The sequence below is a fragment of the Neodiprion fabricii genome, chromosome 7, assembly GCF_021155785.1.
Source record: "Neodiprion fabricii isolate iyNeoFabr1 chromosome 7, iyNeoFabr1.1, whole genome shotgun sequence".
Lineage (NCBI taxonomy): Eukaryota > Metazoa > Arthropoda > Insecta > Hymenoptera > Diprionidae > Neodiprion > Neodiprion fabricii.
In genome coordinates this window covers 5,497,319-5,523,633 of record NC_060245.1, presented here as the reverse complement: position 1 = coordinate 5,523,633, position 26,315 = coordinate 5,497,319, and the positions used below count along the sequence as shown (strand labels likewise).

The 26,315-nt window shown below is 35.3% G+C and overlaps 3 protein-coding genes across 6 annotated transcripts in view; all 3 read left to right on the top strand.

Moving 5' to 3' along the window:
- Positions 1–7,890, top strand: part of LOC124186270 — a 43,970-nt gene extending 36,080 nt beyond the window's left edge. For all 4 annotated transcript variants that reach the window (XM_046577817.1, XM_046577815.1, XM_046577816.1 and 1 more), the window contains 5 exons: positions 2,591–2,747; positions 4,107–4,403; positions 4,889–5,199; positions 5,274–5,605; positions 6,368–7,890. In XM_046577817.1, the coding sequence (XP_046433773.1) occupies positions 2,591–2,747; positions 4,107–4,403; positions 4,889–5,199; positions 5,274–5,605; positions 6,368–7,022 (1,752 nt within the window). In that variant the 3' untranslated portion in view covers positions 7,023–7,890. The remainder of the gene's footprint in view (positions 1–2,590; positions 2,748–4,106; positions 4,404–4,888; positions 5,200–5,273; positions 5,606–6,367) is intronic.
- Positions 7,891–11,506: 3,616 nt separating this feature from the next.
- On the top strand, positions 11,507–20,893 carry LOC124186514 (ras-related protein M-Ras-like). Its single transcript, XM_046578288.1, has 4 exons — positions 11,507–11,710; positions 13,478–13,811; positions 14,513–14,829; positions 15,371–20,893. The coding sequence occupies exons 2-4, from the start codon at positions 13,622–13,624 to the stop codon at positions 15,458–15,460; spliced, it is 597 nt and encodes a 198-aa protein (XP_046434244.1). The 5' UTR covers positions 11,507–11,710; positions 13,478–13,621; the 3' UTR covers positions 15,461–20,893.
- A 953-nt stretch (positions 20,894–21,846) lies between these two features.
- LOC124186511 (transmembrane emp24 domain-containing protein 5) lies at positions 21,847–26,280 on the top strand. The gene is made up of 4 exons (XM_046578280.1): positions 21,847–23,398; positions 24,172–24,368; positions 24,743–24,809; positions 24,972–26,280. The coding sequence occupies exons 1-4, from the start codon at positions 23,201–23,203 to the stop codon at positions 25,200–25,202; spliced, it is 693 nt and encodes a 230-aa protein (XP_046434236.1). The 5' UTR covers positions 21,847–23,200; the 3' UTR covers positions 25,203–26,280.
- The last annotated feature ends 35 nt before the right edge of the window (positions 26,281–26,315 follow it).

The following is a 26,315-nucleotide window of genomic DNA, read 5'->3' as shown; positions in this document are numbered from 1 at the left end:
ACAAGCGCGACCATCGAATCAATCGACAAACGAAATCGAACGCAGTGGGATATAAATTTCTCTAATTCCGTATATCGATCAATAAGCTGGACATTATGCTTGTTTGTATCATTTGTTGAGAAGAAACACAGACCTGGATTAAAAATTTGTTGAATAACTAAAGACATAGAAAATAAAAGTCAAACTTATTCACTGCAATATTTCTACGAATAGTCGACCAGCACTAATGTTTCCAATCTGAAGGGTGAAAAATTGACAGGCGCTTTGCCGGAAGTGGAAAATTGAACTTCTTAGAATTCTTATTTTACGGAAAGTTGTGATATGTGAACAAGTTGACAGGATATTATATCTGATGTGGTCGAAGAAAGTTTGGCAGTAAACGTAACAGAGAATTGGCAAAGAAACGTGAACTTGTGTGATAAATATTTTTTGGAAATATGAAAAATATTTGTCTGGAAAGTTGAAGAATCATTCGTCCGTGATAAATTAACCCGTACGTTGTAAGTAAAATACTTGAAATCGCAAAGTGCCGTAAATTGTGCAGGAAAGTGAAAAAAAACAATATCGTTGGAGGAAAAAACTTTTCCACGGAACTTGTGGTACAAGTGTCGTTATTATATGCGTTCAAAAACAAGTTCAACAATGTCCGGGAAAAGAGGGCCGCAGAAAATGGGTCGACAAAGTTTCAAAGTCCTGAAATGTTAAAATCTTACACTGAGAAAAACTTTTACTTCCGGTTATCGTTCAGTCCTTAGCTATTTTCATTTTTTACCAGAATCGAAAAATATATGGATGGTACTGATGATACAGGATGATAATTTCGCTGGTTGATGCACATTCTAAAACGAGCCAGAGCAAATTTTCAGTGAGTCGTGTTACACGTGCTCGGGGATTATATTTGCAATCAACTTTCCAATTCGATAAATCTAGGGCTCGAGTGATTTTAACGATTCACCGAGCATTAAGGGTTCTCTGACGCCGTCGCGACGCTCCGGGGGAAGGCTTTTATACCGCACATGTACTAACAGAAACAGAACACATTTTTCATACTTCAGAATATTACGACCTTCCAGGAAGATCTGGCCTACAATAATAATAAAATAATGCCCCGAAGATTGCGACGTTTTTCACAAAGTAACTGTAATTGAAAAAATGTTTACACAAAGGCGGCTCTTTAAATAATTATTATCGCGAATCGATAATAGATAAAAACAAACTTCGAGTATGGAATATTTGCTTTTCGTTTTATGGAATACAAACTTTTGTGAAAATATCAATAAAGCTTTACGGATTTAACTCTGCCGCTTAAAGGCAGTTTGTAACTCGAGTAAATGAACCAGAACGCGTTGAATGACATGTGTTGAGGATTCGCAGATACACACCAGACAAGTGTACTTCTTGTTCAATAAACGGATACCATTCTAATATCTTCCAAAAGCTTGATAAATATTCTCTTTGTACAAATTACACATTTATACTCAAGATTCAGATCAATTTAGAATTCAATATTATACATCATTTTTGGCGCCATGATTTTTCTTTGGCTTACAAACATACATATTATAGGATAATAGATCAAGTTATATTTTCACGATGAAGAGATTTTAATTCCTTGAAACAGATCGATTACAAATATCCAGATACGTTTGTGATTGTTCTAATTAACTGATATTCGATTTTTCAGTTCCAAACGCACTTCTTGTAACAGAGAGACTTTTTTTTTCTAAAAAAAAAAAAACCTCAACGATAGTGAGCGAGAAACTTGTACGTATCGAACAAAGAGATATTTCAAGTGTGTCAGGCGATGAGGAAAAAAGGAATTGGCGAATTTTCATACCCTTTATCAAAGACTTCCTCATGACTTCATCCCCTCGCGCAGATCCTGCGATCCTTTGTCAGTCCGATCAGCTAGTCACTAGTGACTAGGCCCTACTTAACCAACTATTGATCATATCCCGTTCCCCCTCGCCACGCGTCGTCATTGACAAAATTTCTATACCCATTGTAAATGTCCACCCCTTAATCTTCGAAGAACATGAAAATTGCGAAAGCTCATCATTAGTTTATCAGACAGAAAAAAATAAATTAGAAAAAAAAATTATATCAATGATGAGAACGATCTTTCAACAGGGCTGGTTACCTTTAAGTCAACTTTAAAAATCAAGCATGAAACGGTGATCATTCTCCCCCCCATATTGCGGCCCTAAGCTTGGGAACAAGCCACTTAGCGCCTACTGATAGGCAACCGAAGTTACAATTTGCCATCTCACTAATGAAATTATGATGCCCGGTTGGTTGCCTATCTGCAGGCGCCAATGTAATTTGTTTCCATATTCAGGCCCGCGGTACATGTAACGAGCTCATAATAATGATAAAAATACATCGTGCTGACATATTAAATCGGTTACGGTGATTACGGAACAATTCAAAAATTTGTCGAGACTTTCCATTATTTTAAATCGCATATCGACTCAAATTTCTCAACGACAACTAATTACAAAGCCACAAAGGCAAGCAAATAAATAAAACACGACTACTGTTAGTATTTACTTAAAATATTGACGTCCTTCATTTCTTTGTTCCATTTCAGAACAACTCTTGGAGAAAAATAAGAGCACAAAGAGGCTGCGCAGTGCCGAGAGGACGCAGAGGACACACCGCCCTCGTTCATCGAGGACAGATGTTGATATACGGTGGCTATCAGGACCTTCGTGGGAGTTCACCGGAGCTGTGGGCCTTCCACTTCGGTAACTTGACCTGCAGGATATGTTTATCGATTTATCATGAAACTCATGTCACTTGATCAGTCTCTGCGTCAATATTATATCAGTCCATAAACACATGCGCGGCTGGAATAAGCGACATGTAAAACACTCGATGATACCGCTGTAAAATGTTGCGTCATATTTTTGCCGACCTTTATAATGATTCAGCTCAATTCTGCGCCTATGATTTCTTTCAATATTTTGTCTGAAGCTGTAAAGAATTACGAGCACGCTTGCGGACTGTCGGAAAAAAGCTTTTTATGGCATGAGAAGGCTTCACTTTTTGTAAACAATTTCAGTTTTGCGACTCCTGCGGGATACCCTGAATCTCCATAATTTTCAACCGCTCCTAACCACGGGTCGATGGGCCGGAAGCCGTTTGACGTTTGAGTGGCCCATTAACCTGACATATTGAGCATGAATCGCATCGTTGAAACAGACTATATTTCACATCTGAACTGCGGGATGTCATATCGTCCGTATGAAATTCCTCTGGCTGAAATCGTGAAGGCTGAAACGACGTGTATTCCGCAAACCGGACAGGACGAATTTTCTGTTATATAAGGCTTTTTTCCCATTACCTCATAATGCTTACAGAGGGTCCTGCGTAACTTTATACGCGACAAGTGATCAGAAATATATTATTCTCTTATAGTCTACTTTGTGCCAAATGTCACTATAAACCTTTTAACGTTTATTATAATATGTATGTTATATATATATGTATGTATATATATATTATATATACATATACACGTAACGTTCATGCACGGTTCATTGTTTTATGATGGCTAAATAGTGCAGCGTGCCTTTTGCAAAGTATAAAACAAAAATGAAGTTCCGTAAAAATTATAATACCATAGGAAAAAAAATGGTCACGTCATATTATTACACATTGTCGGATTTGAAATCTAGCTGTCTATGCAATGGTCAGGTCTTATAACATTCTATATCGAATTTATTTGTGGAAATGCTGCATCGGTGATTTAAGTGAGGAGTAATGTCCGCATGCATGCAATTCAGAGTATATTTGACCAATATCTGCCTGCATTTATGCAATTCAGGGTACATTTCACCGATCGACATTTCTCAGATGCCATAATGCAAGGGTATTTCGGTGATATGTATTCTGAATTGCATAGATGCAAGCGGATTTACCTCTGCATGCTGAATTGCTCACGTAAGATTTCCACGAATCAACTCGGTACAATCTTACTTGGATAAAATATCAGAGATTTGAACATAATTCATAATTACATGCGATTATGTCTAACAATCAATTCTGATGTCTGATGTGATGAGATGTGATTAAAAAAAAAAATATTATTACACTATGCGCAGAAACGGAATCATGGCATTTACTCTCATCAAGCGAATGTGGCCCGGCAGCACGGCACAAGCATTCGGCAGTGCTTCACGAAGACGCGGTTTACATTTATGGCGGTATGACCGATCTGCAGGAGAGAAGCGACTGCTGGCGGTGGGACGTAAATACAGCCTCGTGGTGTTTGCTCAAAAGTAAACCTGGCCCAGGACCTCTTCACGGACACGCTGCATGCAGGTTGCCCAGCTGCATGCTTCTGTTCGGTGGTGAAAGCGGCGGGCTGCCCACCAACGAACTCTGGAGGTTTCATTTCGGTCAGTATATACTTGGAAAAATCGTCTCCTACCTAAATAGATTTACATGTAGAAAAGAGCATATCACCAGAAAGCGGTTCAAGCCAGAAGTTAGCTAGCAAGAAATAATCAAGAGCCAAAACTGTAACGCGAAGTACACAGAGAGGATATTGGTGGTCACGGATTTTGAGAGAGCTAATTTTTAGAACAAGCCTGTTATTAGGATTGTCACTTTACAATGTGTCATCTGGTGGGAAAAAATCAAACTAATACAACCAGGCTAACAGCTGACCCTTGGGCGTATTTTTTCGCATGTTGATAGTAGAATGGGTATATTATTGATTATGTTAACTTAATTTATGTGACATGAGTAATTTGAAACCCCAAGAATTACGATTTTCCTTAATTAAAATAAAAAACTTAGGTTATGTGGTGATAAAATGGCGCCGACAGCCAGGCTCTGACGTCACGAGGACGTTTCGAATACAATATGGAATGATTTTCAGGTACTGAGACTTGGGAGAAACTTTGCGTACCTGGGCTGAAGCCACAACCAAGAGCGGAAAGTGTGGCTCTCGCCGTTTCCGAGCTTCTACTTCGAGGCTCGTGTATCGATCATCCCAAGGCTAGATTCCGAAGCCAAAGACCCAGGCTATCGTCGAACAGGATCTCACCGTCTGAGGCCCCGACAAGGCCCAGTTTTCTCAAGGAAATCTCGAAACTGTCGCAGATAAACCTTTCGAGGTTGAGCCACCCAGCGAAGTGCAGCTACTCTGTGCTCAGCGGCCAAGAAGACAACGAAGAGAGCCCAAAAGATGTACGTAATTACTCTCATAGATTTTTTCGCCCCCTTTCCTAAGATCATTGTAAACCAAGTGAAACCATTTCCAGATGAATTCGTACTACCCATTTCAACAAGTCGATGTCGAAGTGGCCGAGCCAACGACAGGGATGGTCAAATCCCGCAGTGCCAACGCGCTGGCTAAACGACGACAAAAACTTCCCGAAACTCAAAAAACGGCGGAGCCCCGTTCGACGTCGGGAATGATCCGTGATCCGATTTCTGTGCCAAATTTTCGGGCTCTAACATTGCCTACTCCAGTGCTCACCCCCGTAGAAGCCGCGAGGCTAGTTTTCGTCGACCCAGATGAAGATACCGATGACGAGTACAACAAGGATCCACCAACCACGAGACTCATCGAAGTTGCCGAGGCGGAGCCAAGGTACTTTCGAGTTTTAAAAACAAAGTGAATCTCGAATAGGTATAGATTGAGATCTTTGATGCCTGGTTATATAAAGCAATATGGCGTCGAACTAGGCAATCAGCTGATCGTTTTCAGTAAATTTTACAAATATCAAGGCACAGAAGACATCGTATAAGCTGTTAGACTTTTATTCTGAAATATTGAGACTATGTAGTCAGTCATGCACAAGATATGCGATAAAAATCTCTTTCATCATCAAATATTCAACACAGTTGGTTAGGTGCAGATTTTATTACCACCAAATGGCATCTTCTGAATTTCAGGATCCTGATGAAAGAAATAATAGCGTCGATTTCTCAGCTAAACTTGAGACAAGGGAAAGACTTGATTTTGTAAACTTGACCGTACATAAAAAAATGGCTAATTTATCATATATCGTAAGCAAATATGACGGACAAAAATTTTTGTTAATTCAAAGAAATAAAGTACCACTTGATAGGACAGTTTTTTTATAGAATCAAATAATATTCATTCATTGAACCAGGAAAACATTCATTTTTTCGCCGATTACGGGAAAAGAAATTAAAATTCACCGAAAGGGCCGATTAATCGATTACCGGATAGGAAATACGAATGAAAATTTCGAATAATCGGTTGGTCTATTGATTGAAGAAAACAATTACCCAGAGCTTACGATTGATCAAGTAATAATAAAAACTTCAAATATAATCCGAACCTGTTCTCAGAATCAGATAAAAAAATTCACTAAAAATTTTCCAGGGATTTTGCATCAGTTCATCAGGCTTACCAGCCACCAACGCGTGGCGACAGTTACAGTTCCCACCTCTACGAGGCAGTTCAAACCCCGAAAACTCCGACTACAACGAAGATTCCAACCTCGGCATCGGTGAGATTCGCGGACCTCGAAGAGGGGGAGGAATCGACCTCTGATTACGCGAGCATCGAAGCCCGTAGTCCCGGTGATCCTCTGGGTGACGATGACTGGCCCAAAAAGTCGTCGAAGCAAAAGATAATCCGTGAAGGACAGTTCGGATTCTGCAATCCGAATTATCTGGGCCTCGAAATGAACGTCGACGCGAAATACGCCAAGATGCTGAACAGTCCGCCTGACAGCGTCCTCGAGGATGGACCAGGCCGTTCGGCCTCCCAGACATTCGAGGAACTCCTTGAACTGCAGGAAATGAGACCTCGGGCTCCGCCGAAGAGCCTGCCCTTAGGATCACCCTCGAGACGAGCCCTCAGCGCCTCCAGAGCCGAGAGACAGAGGGCCAAAATGGCCGCCACAGAGACGAACACGCCAGGACCTGCACCGCTCTACGTCTTCTTGGTTGGCGGTAAGGAAAAGGGTCAGGTGACCGTATTCGCCAGGCCCGTTTCATTGTGGAAGTTGCAACTCGCCCCGCACATATTCTGAATCGTACTTATACATATAATTAGCTGTATTATTTGTGGTATATAAGGCTCAAGTATCATCGCTGTCCAGTGCCAAGATTATGTATACTTATGTTTTTCCAAACGTAAGGCTACAGCAGCTGCGGACTCTCTTCGATCTTATGACTGAACGAGATGGTTTTTTTTTTCCTTTTTTCTTTTTTTCAACAAACGAAGCGACTCAGTTTAACAGGTTTTGGGGTCAAATTCGTAAGGCCGAAATCATAAGGATATCATTTAAGGGTAAGGAAAAGATTCTAAGAAGATTAGAAAATCGAACGGTCATAACATAGAATTTTCAGAAACGTGACAAACTGTTTTATTGTGTTTTACAATATAGATTATTTTAAAATGTAAAACAGTAAAGTTAAAATGTATAACAAATTGAAGTATAGAACCGTCAGAATTCTAACAATTTTATTTTATGGCTTGCTATATTCTCATGCATTCTGACGATTCCGCATTTTAACTTTCATACTTTCATACTTCTGACCTTTCTTCATTCTATGACGATTTGTATGAAACTGATTTTAGCCTCTTTGAAAATTCGATGTTGTGACCCGTCTATTTTCTGATCTTTCTACATTTTTACCCCCAGCCATCAATTGCATCCAAATTTCTCCAAATCCGAGTTTCATTTTGAGCAAAGGTACAAAAATCTGTGTGAACTTAATTCATTCCTTACATGTGGAACAGAGAGAAGATTTATATCAATTGAACCCGAAACAAAGTTGTGTTGGAGTGAAGCAGCAAGAAATTTGAAAATCACCGTCGAACATCAACACCAAAAGTAAAATGAAATTGTTGATACGATATTCCCCAGTCAGCCAAATGACAATGGCTGTAAAAACACAATTGACTCTGCAATTATTGCGGCGATTATTCGATGTATTAACTATATAACGTTAAACACAAATTAGTGCCACTTATCTTAAAATTTATAGCTCAAAGGCTTAGGGCATCGTCAAAGCACGAAGCAATATACTTATCTATGTATTACTCAAGTTCATGACAAAGATATGAAAATCATTTAAAAGGGACTGATATGCGCCAAATTATAAATACCTACGTTGGTACTGAAAGTAACCGATATACGTAAAGTATAAACGTGAAGCGAAAGATAGTAGGTCAATTACAATGTTCTGTAAAAATTGTCACTAATACTGTTTGGAGGTGTTCAAAAGATTTCACGAAAATACCTTCTCTTAGGCTTTCTTCGAATGTTAATCGTAAATCAAAAATTCGAATCTCCGAAAACTGACGTAATAATAAATGTATTAATGAGATCGTAGCGACACCAAAATATCTGAAGAACACAATTTTTCATGAAAAAATTGCCTGTGGTAAGAACAAAATCGAATAACCGAAATATGTAATACCTTTTAGAAAAATATCAGAGTTGTGTAACAAATTAAAAAGAAATATTTTCAGCAAGATAGCAAATTATATTAGACAATGACGCAATGTTTTACATTCCAATTTTTTTTTCAAATACCGCGTAATTAATAAGATGAATGAGCTTACTTTGTAATAATAGGGGTAACTCAATCATAAATATAAACACAACATAGCAAGTACAGTTCATGGAATTATACAACTCCACTATTATCTTATACAGTTTAAATCTAGATGCAACTATCCGACAAATAATTCTAGCTTTCTACTGGAGTACATCAACGGTAGTTAGACGTAAAACTATCAATTTTATTGTTGACCATCACAACATAATATGGTGAATCTACATGTGATAATTATTTTACTGTTATGTAGATTAAGCATACTATCAAATGCTAAAGTATTCGATTTACATAATGCAATAAAAGATATTGAAAAAGGATCTAAATCTCAACATCCGATCAAGAAATACATTAATTTCTACAATTGCATAGAACTTCTTTGGAGTTCAAAATTTAATTTGATTTTGAACCTGTAGCTGGAATTGAATTTAATGCGCAGAATCGGTATTCCATTGGATGAATTTGTTAGGATAAGTCATAAAACGACACTCTATTCTTTTAAATTCAAAAAAAATTTAGAGATTTCGAAATTCAACCCCCAATTTGAAAGTTTCAAAAACGTCAACAAAAAATCAAAAATTAGCAAGTTATATTTTATTTTGATGAGAAAAAAGCTTGTTTTCAAAATGCATTCAAATCCAACTTTGGCATCGATTAGATTGAATCCGTAAATTATTAGAAATCGTAACGTGTGACTTTGGTGAAACCGTTTCAAAACTATCTCATGGAAACGAATAAGGCTTCATTGAATACACTAGTACTAATTTTAATGAAATATACTAAAAAATTTCAGAACAAAAGACGGGAGAATTTTGGTCGTTCAGGATCTGTTGGATGTTGTATTATTATAGGCATAGTTGTTACATAGAAATAAATTGGTTAGATAATCGTAATATTTAGTCGAGAAGATGAATCGGTTAAATGGATGTCGAACCTATTTTTACAGTTTGACTGTAAACATTTTGTAGCACATCGCCTCTTAACAAAATTAGTTACTCGATCGAAAATACAATTGGACATACTTTCACAAAAATTTGATATCCACGTACTGAATCAAAATTATTCCTAAGCAACAGTGTCAGGAAAAAATAACCGTTGTCAAGAAAAATATGCGTGTTTCCATTTATTTTTACATGCGATAACTAGTGAAAATTGGAGTAAAGAACAGAAAAATACCACGAATCATCCAATTACGGTACAACAAACACATAACTTCAACCGATTATTTCCCGACTGTGAATCCATCGACTGTAATTGTGTACATGTATCTATATTACTGTAGTCAGTTAGCCTCCTAAGTTTTGTATAATTAGAGATTAGAACATTGCGATGTGAAGTCTCACGTTCTTGTAGAATTTTTACGCCTACGAAGGCCCACACATGTAATCCATCCATACGTAGAATTTGGCAAACGTAGCTTGTCACGTGCTGGACTTTGAGAGTCACTTCAATATAACACTCGTGATGTTACATATAATTTTATCTTCTGAACGTAAGGTCACTTTTTATCTTACTTACATGGAATAGATCTAAATCTGCTACTTCAAATCACGATTTTTTGTTCTCCATAGTCTATTAAAAAATCGGGACTTGTGCAATATGAAGTGCAATATGAAAAAAAAAACGAAGACTAAGTCTAGTTTAAGTTCGACGATTGATAATTCAAATGAATCTGATGAATTTTCAAACTGGTCCGTACTTTTGAGAGAAGTGGTTTACAACGTCCAGTCGCAGACTACACAAGCCTGAAAATCAATGTTTTCCATTTGTAGATGTAGACATTTCAATATCTCTATGTACAAAGAATATAGACTTTAATGTTTCGTATCCATGATAACATTTTGTCATATAAACCCCTAGATACGTGTATTTGGCGTCTCAGTGTCGTGACTGAAATATTGTGTTCCTCCCGCCAGATAATTGTGTATCCAAACCCCTTGTGCAGCTTAAAGTTTTCAGTTCACCCTCTTTTATCCCCCAGCTTGAATTAAAGCAGCTATGTAAAGTTTGTCAGTTAAAAATGTTCAACCAAATTTATCTTTCAAATTCGAAGTAAATCAAGTCAGCAGAAATTATCATCGCACGAAAAAAAATACTGATGACTATTAGATTTCGAAGAAGTTAGTATCCATATGACTGACATCAATAGGAAATTACACGCGGTGACGTGTTACGGCACTGACATACTATTATTCAATCAACTTATTAAAATTTCTTATAATTATGTAAGATACGAGCCTAGTAAACTAAAAATTAAGGAATGTATTGGTTAGACGTAATGTTATGTTCACTAGTCATTCCTGTATTATGGAACCCATTATAATTAAGTTTCGTAACAAGTACCCATGAAATCTTGAGTATTATAATTCCCATTCTAGTCTATTATAAATACATTCAGTATATTGGAATCCATGTTTTGGATTTTCATGTAATTATTGTATTGGAATATAGTATTATTATTCCTAGCAATTATAGTACACAATATATGATTCGATAAAAAAAAGTTCGAAATATTGGAAAAAATATTACCTGATCATTTATTCTTACTCGTATGATAGTTAATGTTTTTACAATTATCGCAGTTGAGACATCAGTTGTCCACTCCAGGCACTGCCGAATACGTATTTGGCCGGTTATTCTTAGACAGTGCTTCTCAATAAGCTGAAACAGTTAATAATACTTAATGCAAGTACAGACTGATATAATAATACGCGTAAATATAACCGTGAGATCAATTAACGGAACACCGAACTAGACCGAACCCTGAACAGAGTACTCGTACCGCCTGTAAGCAGGCAACCCAAATGTCATTAATGAAATGTCGTTTGTGCTGCCTGCTCACAGGCGGATAAAACTACTTAAACGCTGCGAAGCGGGTGTCGTCGAAACTAACGAATGACGGATACACCTTTAGCCTCTATGGATAAGCCTTCTCAGTTATACACGGATACTCGGACGGTTTGCATCGCCGTCGTCTCGCCGGCACTTGCCATCGTTACGTCGCCGCGTCGGTTAGAAAAATTTGTTTTTTACGCCGTGACGCGCACGCGTGCAACTCTGTGAATTATGTGACGACAGACGTCAGCCCCAGCAGCGAGTCGTCGAGCAGCTCGTAATACTTTGTGACGCCAACAGGAGTGACAGACGATGTAAGGTGAGCAATTTACCAATCTCATAGTGAATTATTGCATCCGTTCTCTATATAGTCGCGAGTAACTGGCCGCCGTTTACGATGACGGATTATCATATGAATGACGTTGATATTTTCCCATCGCGTAGCTATCGCATTTGCACAATATAGTGGATCGAACGTAAATAACACGCCCGCCGCCCGTACGTTCGATTGTCTGTAAACAGTTCGATGTCCATCGCTTCTCATTTTTTTTTTTTTTTTTCTTCTTTATTCTTTTCATTTCTATACAACCGCGTATACAACGTTTCACTCGCGTTGTTCGGATTAAAAGTCTCAATGAGTTTGTTTAACCGTTCTAGTGGCGGTAGATCGTATCTTTTTGCAAAATGCCACACAGCATGACCGACTAGAAATTCTAACGCATCGTTAAATGCAGTTGACAGTTCGTATCATTAGGACGTTTGCACGTAGTCTTACGCAAACGTTTGTCCCAATTAATTTATCGCTCAAACAATGAACGGTACGAAAATTTCATGGCATTTCAAGTATGTAATCATACACGAAAAAACGTCGAGTATACTATACTTACTCTTTACAATTCAGTGTTACTAAAGTAATTTCTAGGATTGTGTACAATCAATTTTGTCACCTACCCATACCAATTTGACCTTAATATGGCACATCAATTTCTTTTGAAACAATTTATCTACCGGCCACTATTATTTTATAGTATTTGATATTGGCAATGGTTTGAAAATTGAGCACAGTTTCAAAGTAAGCCCATTCTATTCCATGCTGCTATGTGTCTTTGCAAAGTGTCGATATATCTTCTTGGATTCACTGTCAGGTTTTGGAGCGGTAAAGATTGTTGTGTTTCGTTGAATCGATTCATATATGAGTTTTTTTCGCTTGCCGACAGAAAATGATCATTGTGAAAAACCACCGTTCCTTCGCTACATTACTTTTCGTATACTTCCTATTCAGATAAAACTGCAGTAATTTCAAATGATAAAAATCGCAAGTTTTAATGGGCAAAATGTTGGCATTAAATTTGGGAACAATGTAATAGGTCTTATAAAATTTTTATGACGTTTAATTGAAAAAAGTTAAAAAGAAAACTCGTACTATGGAAACTTTGAAGCTTTTCTCAATCGAACTCTGTAAACTCTTCATTTATAATCTTTCACCCAGCGAAATATTGTTTTATATTTAATTAATATCGAATGTTTTAAAATTTCAGATCAAAACTATCATACTTAGATGTCTAAGAGCATTTTTTCTCAATGTCAAGTTGTTAGTCGGTGTCGACCTCGATTTGTATCACCTTTTTCACAAACATGACGCGAGATTCAAACTGTTAGGCTATCGTAACATAAATATTTCAAAAAAGATTGTTTGTCCGAATTTGGGTAAATCGTAACAAAGCAGAAACTAATCATGTTTTGCAAACTCAGCCGCTTCGAAGTCACTCTAATGTTACAAAACAATTATTTTCTGTTCTATATTTTGTTATGTTTATGTCATCAACATCAATTTCATACAGCTTGTACCCAAATTCGTCAAAATAGTACAAAGAACAAGTAAATGTACCAAAAGGTAGTCGTGCTCGTCGACGCAATACCATTTTTAACTTGAAAACGATTATCTCCAAAAGCATCAACATCTCATCCTTTGCTTAAGCAGTCAATTCATTGAAACGAATATCGCTGTGGCTGTTCAATCGACTCAAGTTGGATGGCGGTGAAAGCCAAAGCTAATTATGCGTCAAATATCTTTTTCTCAATTAAGGGTGCAACTGCAATCGAGGAAGTTACACTGTTGATGTAGCCACGTTGGCGTGGAGGGAAGAATATCAGGGGTGCAAGAGGGATTGGCAGAATAGGTAGACGCAGGCAGAGCGGTGGGGGCGGGGGAGGAGGACCCAGAGGTGGCATGACGCGACCTCCCAACAATGATAATCTCCTGACCTTCAAACTGGTAGTTGTCGGGGATGGAGGCGTTGGAAAAAGTGCCCTCACGATACAGTTCTTTCAAAAACTCTTCGTCACTGATTACGACCCGACGATAGAAGACAGCTACATTCAACACACGGAGGTGGACAAGCAATGGTGCATTCTAGATGGTAAATCACTATCATTCACATTTCTAATCTCGATTATTGACGAGAATAAATTGTTCAATTTTTTCTGATCTTGTTTTCATAAGTAACATCATTCTAGACACCGTCGCTAAACGATGTAAATCATTTTTCCTCAGTGATATGTTTTTGTAATGCTCGCGATACATGAGAAACAGCTGAACCAATTTACTGCAAACTTGGAGACACTATACTTAGATAGTTTATTCTCTTTTTCATGACGGTCCCACTTTTCTTCAATACAATTTTTTCTAGTTATTCGTCAATATGTGGCATATTTTTGACGACAAGTTAAAAAGCAACTTCAAATGATCACGATTTTGTTGAACAAAACCAAAATAAAAAAAAAAACGGATTGTGGCAATGAGGATAAAATATCCTAAAATACCGTTTCCAAATTTAATATAAAACGGTTAAACTGTTATTAAAATATTGTGAGCTCTGAAAAACATGTCGCTAAGCTAAGTGGTGTACATTATTGTCAATAACAATGCTTTCGATTACTTCATTTTTTAGAAAAAAAAAAAATACATAAACAAAGCACGATCTACATAACTTTTAATACAATAAACCGCATTCGAATTGAATAATTGGACGTCCGATTGTAAATCTCTAAGATTCAATGACTTCCAGTCATCTACCGGCATACACCCCCCTTAACTTGCGTTCGTAAATTTTTTTCACAGTACTCGACACCGCTGGGCAAGAGGAGTTTAGCGCCATGAGAGAACAATATATGCGCAAAGGAGACGGTTTCCTGCTGGTATATTCCGTCACAGACAAACAATCGTATGAGAATGTCGTCAACTTTTATACACAGATTCTGAGAGTCAAAGACCGTGATGTTTATCCAATGCTGCTCGTTGCTAATAAAGTTGATCTTGTACATCTGAGAAAAGTGACCGAGGAACAAGGCAGGGAATTGGCACATAGATTGGGGATTCCGTATATTGAAACTTCAGCCAAGGACCCTCCGCTCAATGTAGATGCCGCATTCCATGAGGTAATACCGCAATTACAATTACTATTACTACTATTATTCATTCCATTACTGAATCAATAAGTAAAGAAAGCATCGTGCTGTTCAAGCACAATATCAGCTTAATTTGGAGACGAACTGAACTGAAAAGTATTTTGGACTATATGTTGTGTGCGTTAATTATACATTGACATTGCGTTAAGTTTCTACATCTAGTAAAAGGAGATGACTTTCTCATATTCTTTTACTTTTGTTAACGATACAAGAATTTCCATACTAGTTTGGCAAATTCTCAGATAGCGACCCCGCTACTGAATTAATTTTCAGTATTTTTGATACGTTAATGTGGAAAGGAATCGTTTGGAACTCAAAACTATTAGCCATAAGTGCAATCGTATCCTTTGAACTTTCTATGTCCCCGAAGGCTGTTATTTGAATCTATGCTCTCCGTTAGATAAAAATGTTCCCTGAAAAATGAATTCAGCATGAATTTTTTCCCTCTACTTCAAAGGTGAAAGTATCTGTTCGTTCAACGATACGATAATATATGAAAATAACTTCTTAGGTAGTCCGTATAATCAGGAACCAGCCACCTGCAGAGTTGGAGAAAAATCGACGGAAACGAAGGCGATCAGGAAAGTGTAATCTTCTCTAAACTCGAAACAGTTGGAAAGATAGTAGGAAATGGAATTTTCTAACAATGTTTAAACGTAAAGTTTCATCATCTGAAACTGGGGATTTGATACAGATATAATTAGTATTATTCTACGACAAAAACCTCATGTCACCGATGATTATTATTTTGCCCACACTGAATTGTTTGAAAAAATTTGTTTGATTGTTAGAAAAAAACATTTTTTATCTTCCACGTAGAGTTTCTCGATATGGTCTCATCAAATCTCGTCATCTCACTCATTATCAAGAAATAGTTTTAAAATTATATTTGAAGAAGTATTTACTGGTATTATGGAGTTAGAAATAGTGTGAAACCACTCGAACGTCCGATGGCTTTTCGTCTTTCGACTGCCAATTCAAAACGGATGTTTCAATCAACACATGTACACATCAATTTTTTACCATCAACGAAATATGGAATTGATTATTTTGTATTCCGTAAATTTGTAATGTATTGGGAAGCTGATTCATACCCAAAACTAAAAATCTTCGTCATCAAATGACTGTAATGATTTTTACATTTTTTTTTTAATTATGCGTGCTAGAATTGCTGGCTTTGCAAGCTATGAAATTTTATTTTATTCTTTTTAGTGTCGTTCTAACTCAATCTTTTCAATTCATTACTCTTTCCACATTATTTGATTTGGAGGAGGGTGTAAAAAATCCAGCTATTTAGTAACTCGAATCGTTTTTTTTTTTTTTTTTTTCTTAAATACGCACGATTGCTCTTGTCGAATATGTAATTAAACTTGCTAGAAACCTGGACAATATATTCGATTTCGAGTTCCCCTATCAAACAACAAACTACTCCAAATAAAAGTTTTGCAAAGTCGGTGCAAGTCTAAGATGTTGTATACCGAATGATCTGGATAATTAGAATGAAACGAACTTAGGTATTGAATAGCGTCAACTTTATAAATGCGTGTATGATTTTGTGCATGATTGAATTTTATATTACGCATATTAGCAATTTAGTTGTGACGTATATACTGTATAGGCATATACGTAACTTTGTATCTTCTCCTAGGTTTTTTAGAATTATTTATTACCTTACTTATACTTATAGTTATTTATCGTTATTTTATTATAAATCTTGTGATCTTGAGCTTCAATAGGCGAAGCGTGTTGGGCGTCAGTTGACTAATGATTGTTATTCTGGATCAAGAATAATATATTAACACATAAGACAATATTGTCTTTCATATATTTGCATCTTGGCATGCAAGTGAGGGTCTGATTAACCAAAGTACGATTGTTTTTCCGTTTCGTCAATACCTTTCCAAAGTTTTGAATATGTAGTAAGTCTAAGGATTCGTGACCAAAGACAAAATTATCAAGGGTGAATCGTAGGCAATCTTTTTTGCTCCCTTTCGCGTTTCTCCAGAAATTCTCTCTTAGATAAAAGTATTTAATTTGAAACAAGGCTGGCATTCGTAATTTAATTTCAGCACTTGGTAGCTACCGATCAGTATTTTTCACGCAGAACAAAGCGACTGAAAAACTAACTGAAATATGATTTCACAGTTAACTAAAGCCTAGCAGTTGAAAATTCATCTCCTAAAACTCACCCGTACACAAAATTTGTACATGTTGTGTTTGTGTTGCGTAAAAAAAAACGAATCGCTTATGATTTATGCTGACGTACCCTTGAATCTTTCCCTGTATCGTATTCTAGGATATAATAGAAGTTATCCACCAATTTATTAAAATTATAGATACGTTTGTTGATGTAAAAGGAGGAAGAAAAAAGGAAATGTATTTTACTAGAAGCTAAAATCCGTCAGACCCTTTTAAACTGTAAGAGGAGAAAAAACAAAAAATATATGCCATGGCCTACATTAGTGTTTAACTGTGAAATATATACTATAAATACATTATATAATATATCGTAATGTAATGTATGTGCATATGTAAAAGCTGTGGCACGTACACCGCGAGCAATTGCAGGCAAGAGCACTGAGAGTCGTAGAATTGGCATCGTAAGATTAATACACTAATAGCAGATATTTGATTGCGGTTGGAAAAAGAATTATCCGCGTCATTATCCACCAGCGTCTGCGTTTTGAACGATGCCCTTGCCTTGGGTGCAATTAATATTGTGTATTGACGTGGATCGTGTATGAATATGTTGATTTCTTGTATAAAAGTACAAAAGAGTATGTTTGACTAGTATTTCAGATATTTTATCATTTTTCGGTCCAAAAAGATGTACGAATGAATGTAATAAGAATCCAATTATATTTCATTTACAGTATTATTGTGCTTAGCAGAAAAAAAGTTAAATTCGCCATACTTTCGAACAACTCAGCCATTTAATACGTGTATGACACCGATATAATCAAATTTCATGGGAACTTGAACCCAGCTGATTAGAATAATCTAGGCAGAATTTCAACCTGCTTCTTCCTGGTAAACTTTAATCTTCCGTTTTGACTGAATAGTGTAAAAATACAAAGCACAAGCCTTAGAGTCTCATTATTTTAGAAGAGGAATTACAGAATTTATGCAAACGGTTTTTTTAAACCTAATAATGTCTATTAATTATGAGGTTGTTCATCTTTTTTCATAGTAGCGAAAATACGAATTATTGTTCGTATTTAAATTTACAATTTGTTTATTTCACTATATTACACAGAAACAAAGATTTTGTAGCTTCATAAATAACAGCAGAAACATAACATCAATCAATGGTTTCTTTGGGCACAATATTGATTTTCCTATGCTGCATATTATATTTCTCTTAATCTAGCGTCGTATATATTTTGTTTATTAATTGTTATATTAACTACTGATTGTTGTTGGAAATATTATTAGAAGCTTTTTAATTGTGCGACAATAAGACTATTCTGACTGGAAAGTGATTGTTGAATGTTTCGTTGCATGCAGCTTGTACAAAACAAATTGTGCAACATATATTTCTTTGCCTTGCGATACAAATGAAAAAAAAATATTGGCTCAAATATTTCTGTTCGGTTTGATTTAAACAATGCTACTTCCGGATAGATGATTTGAAAATTTGCAAAGTAAAACAAGAGTAGCTTCGATTTCTATTTGGCTGTATCCATGTAGTCGGAGCAAAAATGTTAATCTTAAAGTCTAAAGTTTCTTTCATAACAATTACGTCAAAGGTCGAATCAATAAATATTATTTTGAGTCAATAAAGAAGTAAAAAATGCATCCTGTTGATATTTCATAATTGAAAATCGCACAGTGGCCAAACGCATTATCTGGCCGACATTCAAGTCGTTAATGAAAAACCAAAAAAAAAAATGCTTGTTCTGAAAAGGGCAAGATTACTGCATGCACAAAACAAATGCCAGTATACATATAACTGTCATAGAAAACTTACAAATTATAATCTTGAAACATATTTGCCTTGTACAAATAATATTTTGAATAAGAGTATGCGAAGTGAAATTTCTGACAACTCACACTCAAAGAGCATAATTTTTTGAGTTGATAATTTTGACAATATATGCAATGATGAATTAAACAATTCTAAGACCCTATCTGTTGAGAATATTTAAAACGTACTTAACTATACTACCAAACTTTGATCGAAAGGTTGTCAGATATTTGAAATTGCCAATATAATATTCGCAAAACAAACGATAATTAATTGCAAACAAGAAAAGGTATGCTGCTTGAATTTTAATGGACAATACAGATGTTATTATTGGCAGAATGTATACTGAATCAAGTTTGCAACAACGACACGTATATGAATATATGTATATTTTTAATCAAGCCGTGTGATTCGCAATGGATGTAAGGAATGTAGTATAACTATATGTACGAATATGTATTAAGTGGTGCCTCTCTTTTGAAAACGAAAAAAAGAATACGAGAAAACAACGTTATTTTTAAATTCGTGGACGAGAAACTGGCAAAGACCTGACTAACGAAAATAATAATATTCAGAATATGCCATAAAAAAAAATTAAGGTGCCATAGTTAAAATTATGTACACCGTTGAACCGTCTAAATTTTTCCTGATTTTCAACAATATAATATGTTTATAGAACCTATAAAATTCTGATAGCGAATCGCAGTATGAAAATTTCTATCCAAAGGTTTCGTATTTTTCTTTCGCATACATACTACATTTCTCAAGTTTTCTTTACAACCCAACGTTTCTAAGACTATACATGTATGTCTATTTAATGACAGATACTGCATAAGACTCATTTACCAACGAAAAAAAAAAAAAACAAAAAACGAAGAGGAAATAACTTGAACTTTGATGTAATTTCGAGCCATAGCCCTATCGATGAGTGTAGGGACGTTTCTGAATGAAATTGTAACACGTTCATGTAATGAATGCAAATTGCCATAACTTAAACTCTGCTAATACAATTAAAATGAATGCACTCAATATTAGAGGCACCAACATCTAACCGGCTAAACTATAGTTGGCCAATGTCTGATATATTTCACAAAGTACTATGATATTACCTATCTATAAATGTACGTACGATTAATATAATATCTGTAAAAAAAAAAAAACAAAAAAAAATCGGTACTCGAAAGATTGAATCGACATCTGCCATTTTTTAAATTTAAAAAAAAAAAAGAAAAAAAACTATTAAAGTATAATTTTTATATATCCTGAAAATAAAATCGAAAAAAAAAAAACTACACCGTTTCTGTTCGGATATGATACACATTACTAAAGTAATGCTTTCTTCGATGTAAATGAAGATATCATATCGATGAATAATATATCATTTCATAATTAAAATGACGCAAAAAAAAAAAATAAAAAATAAAAAAATAAACCATATAAGCCTTCAACAGCTGTGAAAGCCTATAGAGAAAGATGAAGAATAACAAATGATAAAACAATAATAGCTGTTCCTTATCCGTTCCATTGGAGTGTACAACAGTTGTTCAGAGCTGTAGGTTGTGGTTGGAGGGAGGAGAAAAAAACAAAAAAAAAAAAACTAATTTTAAGCACTGTACGAAAATTATCTTTAAAGAAAAACAGTCAATCTGTTGTGATACCAGTTATAAAACATAGTCAAATTTTTATTCGATAGTTTCAATTCAAATTTGTATCACTGCTTCAATGACTATTGTAAATTTCAACGCAGTGTTTCATAATCATATTAAATATATAATTAAGTTTTAAATCGCCATTATTACAGCAAGCATATTATATATCTTGCGTATCAATTAACTATTTACGGTCTAGAGCAGTGATATAAATAAATAACGAGTAGCTTTTCACACGTATGATATGTACACTTATATTCATAGCTGTGACAATGTTTATTTTCCAGTATTTTAAAGAAGCTAACATGTAAAGCGTTGACAAAGTTCCGTACAAAAGTATAGTGAATTAATAATAGTAAAAAAAAAAGAAAGAAAAAATGAAAAAATTAAAAAATTAAATAAGGCATGAACACATTCAGTGAAATACGCACACAACATAATGAACTATATAAACGTCGTATAAAACGAAAGAATAAAAACTATATAATATGTAATTAATAAATTTGGTGCACTACTGTTTATGTCAGACTATGAAAAAGTATATATTTTACAAAATCGGAAGAATTTCTTCTCAATACAATAGTTACGTTGTAGCGTAGATAATTGCCGTTCTAATATATTTTTCATTTACGAATAATTGGTTGCGCAGATCACTGTGAGCGGTATGCAAATGAGAATAAAGTATAAAATGTGTTTACAATACTTTCTTACGGTTGTTACTAATATCCGATTCCCATACTTGCTTGTGGTCATCTTCCTCGAATTCGGTAACACAACATCGCGTGATATAATGTTATAAGACCTAGGTACGACAACGAATTTCCCTTCTTTGGATTCTCTTTTTCATTGATTTTTCTTTTTATTCTCATTTTTACTAATTATAGAAAAAATGTAATGACTAAGAGTGGTTTTCTCGCTGAAAGTCTTAGATTATTACAAATATACTATGTGCCAATTATTATAAGTTACTGTAAGCTTATGATATATCAAAACAACATGTTGATTTTATTTGGATTTCAGGCGTGTTTTATGGAAATCACTCGATATTACTTTTTTAGTACTTATCTCACTAATTACTTTAAATATAAATAACAATCTCGTTGTTCGAAAGTTATCGGCATAACCGAGCAATCTTTATTTGAATTTGGATTCACCATTAGTTGCCTAACGTGGTGAGGTAAGATTATTTTAATAAAATTCAACTGAATTCAGTTGCAATTCGTCTATTCTGATTTTTAGACTTTGTTTTGTGTTTCATTAATTTTTCTGTGCGTCTGATGGATCTTGAATATTACCGCATTCAATAACCATTAGCCAACCATTGAGCTACACCAGTTTCTTTGTGTAATACATGTATGTACAGACATAAAACTGCTATTGCGGGCTTAATTTTTTGAAATCAAGATATATTCGTTGAAATGTCAATACAAATGTTGACTGGTAAAAATCCTTGTTGTAAAATAACGTTCGGAAACATTGTTTTCTTTTTTACAAAATTCGTTATTTGGATTCGAACTCTTGCGCAGAATCAAAATGACCGCCGTAAGGCGCACTTGTAATCTTATTTCGACTCTATACTGATTTTTGGAACTCGTTGAATATCAAATGTTGTTTCACGTCAAACAAAATGACGGCTGGAGTGACTGAAGTATAACTCTATCTTCAACTAAATACTAATAATCGATAATTTAGCCCACAAACAAGTAATGTATAAGTTTGCGTATTTCAGTTCAGTCATACCCTTCGCAAGGGTTCTCGAGTAATTTAAAATTCTCATTATAATGCTGAAAACATTGGGTCCAGTTCTTGATACACTACAATAATTAGTAGCTATTTTAATGTTTTTATATTCGAATTTATTTTCAATGTAACGTTTCCTTCTGCAGCGTAGGGTGCGACCTTAAAGCATATACTAATACAGGTAGCTTCGGATGTGCAGAAAGTGTGACGGAGGAGTGAAAGAGTAAAGTATTTGCTTGTTATAACCTGTCTCTCTCGCTCTGCACCCAATTGATCGATACGTTTCCCCTCAACTAATCAAGCGTAGAGTGAGAGAAACGGAGTATCCCGAATACATATCTCGATCTCATCACTTGGCTGCAGTTTCACGAGATTGATGGCGTGTGTAGTTACCGCGGCATACATGCAGGTCTAGGAACTCCGGTGGTGGGGGTATGTCCTCTTATTGAAGCACCGATCGTTTCGCCCAGTGACCACGAGTGTCGCTGCGATAGGGGGATGCAGGATTCAGGATGCTGAAATTTTGACCGAGTTTCTAGACCTGTATGTAAGACCGTGGTAGTTACCTCCGGTAGTATATGCTCTAAGGATGCGACTAGCATATACATCATATACATATGTATGAATAGACAAACTGTACCCACCCATGGACATAAATGTAATCACTGTTATCAAACACCGGCGATTCGCGCATGCGCAGAATTTCCTTACTGAATATGACAAGTGTGTAAGTGGGTGCGTGTGAACTGTGAAAACCGACAGCGGTTAGCCGCTACTTGCCAGCATCAGTGTATGTATCAACTATCAGCATAGCTTTCCGCGCGTCCAGTTCAGTGTTTACCGTTTGTTGATAGCGGTGCTTTTCGACCCGTCGAGAAAAATGTTGCGATCTCGGACGGCAGCGAAAGGGGTTTCATTCCTCCGGAGTGGGGATGACTTGTTGGAGTAAAATCTTCGTACACAAGTCTAAAGTAATATCCGGTTAATGTGCGCGATGCATTTCGCTCTGGATATTTTGATTTTTGGTGCCCTTTTCGCTGTCGCACAAGCAGAAACTACCCAGCCATGGTACGAAACACTTCCCGCTGTTGCTATGGATTATAAAGTTCACATAGATCCCGGCAAAGAAGACTGCTACTTTCAATATGTCAATCCGGGAGCAACTTTTTATGTCAGCTTTCAGGTGCGATATACCCAAATATTATCTTGTTTATTTTTATGTTATTTATATAACTATCCTTATCACGTTGATCTTGTTTTTGTTATAATCTTATCTAACGATTTATATACTTTATGCATGAATATGCTACTGTTTCTACTGATTTCAATGTACCATCTATTACTTCCTCATCCTGTCATCACATGCTCACTGTCTGTCTATCATGCTCCTTGATGAATAGAATGCTCAATCTTACGAAAATCTTTCAAATTTATTCAAGAGTAATGACAATTATCATCATTTCTAAAGTAATGAAAATTTCAAATCAGATACAAGAAAGAAAACTTTATTCCATTCACATTCAAACATCATTTTAGGATATAATTTTAGCCATATGGAATGTAGAAGGTCATAAATTAGTTCAATATATTTTTAATTAAGCATGAAACTATTCTCTTAATTATATGTCATTAGTTGTGTCATCATTTGGAAGTAACTATATCTCAAATGAACATTTCGAATTCACTTGAAAGTTCATTTTTCCAAAACTTTTCAACTCTTTCGTTAGTAAGTATACATAGAATTTTTTTTATCCGAAATTTAGGGAATCAACAGAATGATGTATGATTTTTTGACTCGAATCTATAGTCCATTATAATGGTCAAGTATTGTTGAAATTTTGAAGTCTAAGTTCTAACATGTTTGAATTTAAATATAGTACAGATTAAGTCGCTCCAAGAAAACTTTCTCATATCGTACCCAGTCATTTATTAATAAATTATCATTCTTTCAAACAGGTGTTGAGAGGCGGAGACGGAATGGCAGGCTTTGCTGTTAGGAATCCAACAGGGCAGATAGTATATCCTTACCAATGGCGAACAAGCGCTGATTATCAGGATCAATCTGCCACTGGAGGTTACTATAGTGTTTGCATCGATAATCAATTCTCCAGATTCGCGTCAAAACTGGTTAATCTTTACTTAACTGTGATAAGGTAAGTTGATGATGTGGACTTGCTGAATTAATATCTATCTGCATGCATTTATTATCAATCATAATAATTCATTCGGAAACTCAGCGTTGTTACTCTACTGTGAAACTGAGAATAAACGGAATTTGAAACAGTTCCAAATTGTAATCAGCAATTAGTATTTAATCTTGTATTTCATATATAGTTATTATCAAAAATATCACCGTTTTCCTTGAGGCATATTTAAATGTTGCTTAAAGAATTTGAATATACAAACTCTGACTATGTTTTTGTGATGTTCTTCAGTATTTTCGAAAATGTGACGTCTAAATATGTAACCGAGATACTTTTTCATAATTCGTTTGTCAATAATCACTCTTTTTTTATACTTGGCGCAGATACGATCAATGGGATAAATTCACAAAAGAACTCAACGAGTTGAATCTATCTGTTGAAAATTTCACGGTAAGATATTCACTAAGAATACATAACTTTACTAGTTATTTTTTAATGATAAATTCAAAATAAGGTAATGATATTATACCAACTATTAATTACAGTGGTTTATTTCGTGTTTGTATACTTCATACCCTCATCTCTTTACTAAACATAATTAATCATTTTCAGAGAACAATTGTTGGAGTTGAGAAGAATATCAATGAGATGCTGCAAATTCAGCACTTGAGTCGGAGTCGCGAGGCTAGAGACATAAATTTATTATTGGATAATAATTCCTATGTACAAAATTGGTCAATCGCACAATTGTTAGTGATAACAGCAACAACGACGCTGCAAGTTTACTTCGTAAGGAGATTATTTGAAGTGAAGCCGTCCGGATACTCGAGAGTACGGATATAAGTATATCCGCGAAAAAACAATCGACTGAAATAGTGTAGAAATAAGAATTGGCGGTGTTTTATACTAGAATATATTTCCACTGCGTTATTCTCTTTGCATACTTAACTGAACATGATCTACATCTTTATCTATTCAACTCTGTGTCTACGTAAAATTTTAATAATGTACGTATACTTGAAATGGCAAATACTTAAAACTATACTAGATTACAAACAGGTCTGAATATCAACCGTTGCTCAGTATACTGACAAATGAACTGTGCCAATTCTTGTGCTCACTATACGTACTTACGGTTATTCCGTTCAAGATAAAAAAAAAAAGAAAAAAAAAAAACGCCTCACTGAAACGAAGTCAACAATACGATTCGATTATATGTAATGTCAAATCATCGCATTCCAGTTTTTCAAATTTTTTAATTCAGTCCACGTGCTAATGAAGCTTCTGGTACTAGGACAAACTTGTACTGATCATTTTATGAATTTAATACTTTAGTTACTGGTGAAATCAATTTATTACGGTTATCTTTACTTACTACGTCACTCCAGTTCTACTTCCAATATTCGTTATACGTAACTCTTAGATTTTCCTGCCCGTCAATCTATACCCATAATCCCATTCCCTTATTCCTGAATAAGCTTGAAATTCTGTCAACTGAAATAACATAACTGAAGCCTCTTCAATTTCTTCTTAAAGAAAACGAAAAAAAGACTCTTACGAAGAGTGGTCAAAGTGAATCGAATTAAAAGCATTTTCCATTTCACAATTAAGGTCATCAACCATTCTACACTATTAAGATAAGTCCTAGAATCTTAAATTATCAGATTCTAGGTCTGGTGATCGAAGGGTTAGGATTTGCACATGCGAATCTAAAATCTTCGTTTTACTAGAACGCGCCCCAAGTTTAGTAATTAAGAATATTCTCATATGGGTACGTATATGTATGGTAGAGCTTCAACTGTGGGCATAAAAATACATACACGTACGAAATCTAAATTTATAATTGTAAAAATGATGTTGAATATCTGCATATGTCTATAACTTTTTGAAAAATTAATAAAGGTTCACTTACTTTTGATAAGCACGGGTTTTTAAGTAATCTCTTCTCATATTTTT

What these genes read in the sequence shown, in the direction of transcription:
- LOC124186514 (XM_046578288.1), top strand. Translation starts at nt 13,622, where the DNA reads ATGACGCGACCTCCCAACAATGATAATCTCCTGACCTTCAAACTGGTA. An exon ending in GCAATGGTGCATTCTAGATG is followed by an intron (nt 13,812 to 14,512) that starts GTAAATCACTAT and finishes TTTTTTTCACAG; the next exon opens with TACTCGACACCGCTGGGCAA. An exon ending in TAGATGCCGCATTCCATGAG is followed by an intron (nt 14,830 to 15,370) that starts GTAATACCGCAA and finishes ATAACTTCTTAG; the next exon opens with GTAGTCCGTATAATCAGGAA.
- LOC124186511 (XM_046578280.1), top strand. Translation starts at nt 23,201, where the DNA reads ATGTGCGCGATGCATTTCGCTCTGGATATTTTGATTTTTGGTGCCCTT. An exon ending in CTTTTTATGTCAGCTTTCAG is followed by an intron (nt 23,399 to 24,171) that starts GTGCGATATACC and finishes TCTTTCAAACAG; the next exon opens with GTGTTGAGAGGCGGAGACGG. An exon ending in CTTTACTTAACTGTGATAAG is followed by an intron (nt 24,369 to 24,742) that starts GTAAGTTGATGA and finishes TACTTGGCGCAG; the next exon opens with ATACGATCAATGGGATAAAT.